General features: G+C 34.6%; 2 protein-coding genes across 3 annotated transcripts in view; both read left to right on the top strand.

Moving 5' to 3' along the window:
* Window positions 1-670, top strand: part of LOC107688398 (thioredoxin-like protein 4A) — a 5,140-nt gene extending 4,470 nt beyond the window's left edge. The window contains exon 5 of the mRNA XM_016486054.1: window positions 378-670. Within this exon, the coding sequence (XP_016341540.1) occupies window positions 378-549 (172 nt within the window). The 3' untranslated portion in view covers window positions 550-670. The remainder of the gene's footprint in view (window positions 1-377) is intronic.
* A 1,448-nt stretch (window positions 671-2,118) lies between these two features.
* The window catches only part of LOC107688397 (thioredoxin-like protein 4A), a 5,430-nt gene continuing 1,367 nt past the window's right edge, over window positions 2,119-6,181 (top strand). Inside the window, exons 1-3 of one of the 2 annotated variants that reach the window (XM_016486052.1) lie at window positions 2,120-2,366; window positions 2,544-2,647; window positions 4,285-4,676. In XM_016486052.1, the coding sequence (XP_016341538.1) occupies window positions 2,214-2,366; window positions 2,544-2,647; window positions 4,285-4,456 (429 nt within the window). In that variant the 5' untranslated portion in view covers window positions 2,120-2,213 and the 3' untranslated portion in view covers window positions 4,457-4,676. Of the gene's footprint in view, window positions 2,367-2,543; window positions 2,648-4,284; window positions 4,677-6,181 lie in introns of those variants that run through there. The other variant, XM_016486053.1, reaches the window with a different exon arrangement.

The following is a 6,181-nucleotide window of genomic DNA, read 5'->3' as shown; positions in this document are numbered from 1 at the left end:
TGATTATATATTCTTTTAATAATTTAAAAGATCAGTTTAGTTTAGAAGTATCGATATCGACGATACTGGGCTTGAAAATATCGGTATCGGATCGAAAATAAAATAAGAGCCCATCCCTACTTTTTATATCATAATTTTCAGTTGTATCAGACACTATTCCGCAGCTCTCTGGAACATTCTAGACTTCTTGCTTGCTTTTTTTGCCCATAAGCGCAGAATGTAGAGTTGTCTCCACCTAGTGGAGTACTTTACAAATTCTTAAGTATTGTGGATTAACGAGCTCTGATTTACCATTAGTCAGTTCCTTAATGGTTGTTCTAGTTTTACAGTGTATATTTATGCTAACACTTATTTCTGATTTTGCTTATCTATCTCAGGAGCAAGCATATCATGATTGATCTTGGCACTGGTAACAACAACAAGATAAACTGGACCATGGAAGACAAGCAAGAGATGATAGACATTGTTGAGACCGTCTACAGGGGGGCGAGAAAAGGACGAGGTCTCGTAGTGTCCCCTAAAGATTACTCAACCAAATACAGATACTGATCTCTGTGCTCTTATTTAGTCTTTGCCATTTTTTTTTTCTTTTCTTCAACATTGGATAAGATCTGAGCAGTCAGCGGTATGGTCATTTGCACTATTTAATAGCCTTGTTTTGGATTTTTAACTTTATATTTAAATGTTATACTGTTGCAGACAGATATGGTCATCAGTCTTTTGTAACGTTGTCTGTCTGAAAATGCTACTATATATTAAATGAATTAATAAGTATTGGTTGTGTTTCTGCTGTTTGTATTTCTAAACTCTACCATGGCAGCACTAATTATTAAACATGTCAGAATTTAATATGTTCAGCTAAATCAAAATGAGCTACATTTATTATTAAGCTCAAGGAAGGACATACCCTAGTATGGAGTCGAAACTATAAGGCTTTGCTATGACAAAATGTAGTGTAGACAATAATTTTATATATATATATATACACACACACAATCTATTTAAATGGGTAATTACACATATTTGTAAAGACGACATTAAATAGATTAAACGGTGTGGGTGAATTGCTTTTTCGTATTTTACAGTACAATCATAGTTGTATTCTGGTGATTAGGATTTGATTCGTTTCGGTGAGTCGAGTGTTTTCAATTTGACCACCAAAAAGCTTCATTCACTGGGGCCCGTTGCAAGTTACATTGTTAACTGGCAATAAGTGTGAGTATATTTTCTGTTTTTTAGTGAATCAATTAATCATTTATTTAACATACGTTTATCAGTGAATCATAAAATAACCTAGAGTATTGATCATATTTTTTCTATATTAAAATGTAGTGTCTTATTGTCTTATCGGTTTAATTCGGCATTTTGCTTTGACCGCTTTGAAGACACGCTGTGCCAATGTAACAACAGTAATAAACATGAACGGTATTGTTATCGTGGGCACTTAAAATATGAATAATTCTAGATATCTTAATATCCGAATGGTTTAGATTTTTAGGGCGCACATTAGCTTATTTTTCATCGACCAGTTAAATTTTATAACACTGCACGTTTGCCACATAAAAGTTCAGTCAGATTTTCACTTTGATCTGAACAGCTGAAGGTCCAAATTGCAGTTTTATTGCAGCTTCAAAGGGCTACACGATCCCAGCCGAGGAATAAGGGTCTTATCTAGCGAAACTATCTGTAATTTTCTTTAAATAATAACAATTTCTATTAATCACAAATGCTGGTCTTGCACTAGCTCGACTGGACTTCACGCATAACATAGTCACGTTGGAAAGGTCACGTGTGACGTAGGAGGAAGTACCACCACGTGTTTACAAAGTGAAAGTGCAAAGAAAAAAGGTAAAACAACGATGTCGGACAATTTTGAAGTTGGAGGAAAAATTGAGATGGAGTTTTTCGTCCTACCCTACCTTTTTGAACTAGTACACAGACGAAGAGCTAACCACAGGTGACGTTTACAACATGATTAGGCAATGCGTGAGTTTATGGACGCCCATCGCAGAGCTAGTGCAAGACGTGCATTTGTGGTTAAAACATATATACATTTGTATTATTTTAAGAAAATGACCGATCGTTTCGCTAGATAAGACCCCTTTTTATAACGTTTGAACAGTTTAGTAAAACAATGCGTGCGGTTCTCAAGCAAATGAATTTGACGACAACCTCGTGTGTCTTTTTAGAAGTGTGTTTGGATATCCCTCAAAATGTCGTACATGCTCCCTCATCTTCACAATGGCTGGCAAGTGGACCAGGCTATTTTATCAGAGGAAGACCGTGTGATTGTTATACGATTTGGCCACGATTGGGACCCTACGTGTATGAAAATGGATGAAGTGTTGTACAGCATCGCCGAAAAGGTATTACAGCGTCCTAATATTCAACCACCGAACTGAACGTGAACACGTCAGATCAGCTATTATGTGGTGTATGAATATGTTTAGCTGATCTTTCATGACACCAATGCTTTGGGAATAATTATGTATATTAGTGTTAGTCTATCAATGTTTTATGTCTAATATCACGTGTTTCCTCAGGTGAAGAATTTTGCAGTCATTTATCTTGTGGATATCACAGAAGTGCCAGATTTCAACAAGATGTATGAGTTGTATGATCCTTGCACAGTCATGTTCTTTTTCAGGTAAGTCTTCAGGTAGTATAATGACTACAGCAGGTCAATTTATCCATTGTATTCAGCAGTTCAACATGATAATTTCTTTAAAGGATACTCAACCCAAAAATTTATAATCCATGTATTTAAATATTATTGCTTTAGTTGTTTTTTTTATTTATATATATATATATATATATATATACTCACTCTATTGATATACTAATTTGTTGCAAATTACCATAGAAAATATCTTTAGCACTTAATTTTTCTGTAGGTAGGAAGGCCTTGTCTTGTAGCTTTGCGACTATCATGCATAAATTAAAAGGTTTTTTGGCTTATAACGATGTTTAAATTTGATAGACATAATACTGCATGTAACTTTGCACAGACAAGGTTAGTAAGTGATTGTATCATATTAGTCTTGTGGAAAGTCTTTTGAAATGGTGCCTCACTTTATGTTGTATCGAAAGGATCGATCCTCACATAAAAATATAGATTCTACAGTGCGTTTTTTTTAACCATTAATTTTATTTACTAATAAATTTCACAATTCGGTACATAAAATAAGCTTCTAAGTGGAAAAATAGACTATATCAGCGAATAATTGTGTTGGATAAGTGCCTCACTTTTTATTAGGGATGGGCGGATCGATCCTTAAGTATCGATACTTTCGAAACTGATGTTGTATCGAAAGGATCGATCCTCACATAAAAATATCGAGTATAAGGGCATTTTTTAACCATTAATTTTATTTACTTATCAAGAAATTCGGTGCATAAAATAAGCTTCTAAGTGGAAAAATAGACTATATTAGCGAATAATTGTGTTGGATATATTCTCCTGCTCATCGGAACACACATTAAATGCTGAAAGACAGAACCAATCAATCAATCACAGACAGTGTTCGCTGCTGACACATGGCTCACAGTGCTTGTTCAAATAGGGCTGTTTCCCAAAAGCATCAGAAGCGCAAGTAGATCTTCAGAAACCATTGCCACATTATTACATTACAGTACATAACATTGTTACTATATAAAAAATAAAATAAAAATTAATTACTATAAATTGATATATTTCTCAATATTGCTGCTTTCGTTTTTTTTTCTTTTTTTTTTTCAAATAAGTGCAGCCTTTACCGCCCAGCACTACTATGAAATGTAAAAAAAACACGGCTTTAATATCTAATATTAAGTGAGTATAATTACTGATTATATATTCTTTTAATAATTTAAAAGATCAGTTTAGTTTAGAAGTATCGATATCGACGATACTGGGCTTGAAAATATCGGTATCGGATCGAAAATAAAATAAGAGCCCATCCCTACTTTTTATATCATAAATTTCTGTTGTATCAAACACTATTCCGCAGCTCTCTGGAACATTCTAGACTTCTTGCTTGCTTTTTTTGCCCATAAGCGCAGAATGTAGAGTTGTCTCCACCTAGTGGAGTACTTTACAAATTCTTAAGTATTGTGGATTAACAAGCTCTGATTTACCATTAGTCAGTTCCTTAATGGTTGTTCTAGTTTTACAGTAGGGCTGCACGATTAATCGCATGCGATGATAAGATGCGCGTTAAATATCGCATGCGATTAATCGTGCAGCCCATTTTACAGTGTATATTTATGCTAACACTTATTTCTGATTTTGCTTATCTGTCTCAGGAGTAAGCATATCATGATTGATCTTGGCACTGGTAACAACAACAAGATAAACTGGACCATGGAAGACAAGCAAGAGATGATCGACATTGTTGAGACCGTCTACAGGGGGGCGAGAAAAGGCCGAGGTCTCGTAGTGTCCCCTAAAGATTACTCAACCAAATACAGATACTGATCTCTGTGCGCTTATTTAGTCTTTGCCATTTTTTTTTTTCTTTTCTTCAGCATTGGATAAGATCTGAGCAGTCAGCGGTATGGTCATTTGGACTATTTAATAGCCTTGTTTTGGATTTGTAACTTTATATTTAAATGTTATACTGTTGCAGACGGATATGGTCATCAGTCTTTTATAACGTCTGTCTGAAAATGCTACTGTATATTAAATGAATTAATAAGTATTGGTTGTGTTTCTGCTGTTTGTATTTCTAAACTCTACCATGGCAGCACTAATTATTAAACATGTCAGAATTTAATATGTTCAGCTAAATCAAAATGAGCTACATTTATTATTAAGCTCAAGGAAGGACATACCCTAGTATGGAGTCGAAACTATAAGGCTTTGCTATGACAATGTAGTGAAGACAATAATATATTTATGCTATATATATATATATACACACACTACTTAATCTATTTAAATAGGTAATTACACATATTTGTAACGGTAACATTAAGTAGATTAAACGGTGTGGGTGAATTGCTTTTTCGTATTTTACAGTACAATCAGCTGTATTCTGGCGATTAGGATTTGATTCGTTTCGGTGAGTCGAGTGTTTTCAATTTGACCACCAAAAAGCTTCATTCACTGGGGCCCGTTGCAAGTTACATTGTTAACTGGCAATAAGTGTGAGTATATTTTCTGTTTTAGTGAATCAATTAATCATTTATTTAACATGCGTTTATCAGTGAATCATAAAATCATTAACTTAAGAGTATTGATCATATTTTTTCTATATTATAATGTAGTGTCTTACTGTCTTATCGGTTTAATTTGGCACTTTGCTTTGACCGCTTTGAAGACACGCTGTGCCAATGTAACAACAGTAATAAACATGAACGGTATTGTTATCGTGGGCACTTAAAATATGTGAATAATTCTTGATCTCTTAATTTCCGAATGGTTTAGATTTTTAGAGCGCACATTAGCTTATTTTTCATTGACCAGTTAAGTTTTATAACACCGCATTTGCCACATAAAAGTTCAGTCAGATTTTCACTTTGATCTGAACAAAAGCAGCAGACGGGCTGCATAAATATGAAAGTTCATTCTTTGACAGTAGGTGGTGCTTGAGGAACAACAGAAATACAGCTTTTACCATACCAGGTTGCACTTTCTATTCCTTTTTTCCTTTTTTTTTTTAAAACCACTTTGGTGTTTATCAAATAACACCAAATACTTAAACGATTAGTTCACTGCCAGAATAAAAAAAATCCTGATAATTTACTCACCCCTATGTCATCCAAGATGTTCATGTCTTTCTGTCTTCAGTCACAAAGAAATTAAGGTTTTTGAGGAAAACATTCCAGGATTTTTCTCCATATAATGAGCTTCAATGGTGGCCAAGGGGCTGAAGGTCCAAATTGGAGTTTTATTGCAGCTTCAAAGGGCTACACGATCCCAGCCGAGGAATAAGGGTCTTATCTAGCGAAACTATCTGTAATTTTCTTTAAATAATCATTTATACGAATCACAAATGCTGGTCTTGCACTAGCTCGACTGGACTTCACGCATTACATAGTCACGTTGGAAAGGTCACGCGGGACGTAGGAGGAAGTACCACCCTGTGTTTACAAAGCGAAAGTGCAAAGAAAAAAGGTAAAACAACGATGTCGGACAATTTTGAAGTTGGAGGAAAAATTGAGATGGAGTTTTTCGTCCTACCCTACCTTTTTGAACTAG

The sequence above is a fragment of the Sinocyclocheilus anshuiensis genome, unplaced genomic scaffold (genome assembly GCF_001515605.1).
Source record: "Sinocyclocheilus anshuiensis isolate Anshui unplaced genomic scaffold, SAMN03320099.WGS_v1.1 scaffold209, whole genome shotgun sequence".
NCBI classification, from domain to species: Eukaryota; Metazoa; Chordata; class Actinopteri; order Cypriniformes; family Cyprinidae; genus Sinocyclocheilus; species Sinocyclocheilus anshuiensis.
This window is presented reverse-complemented; position numbering and strand designations above follow the sequence as displayed.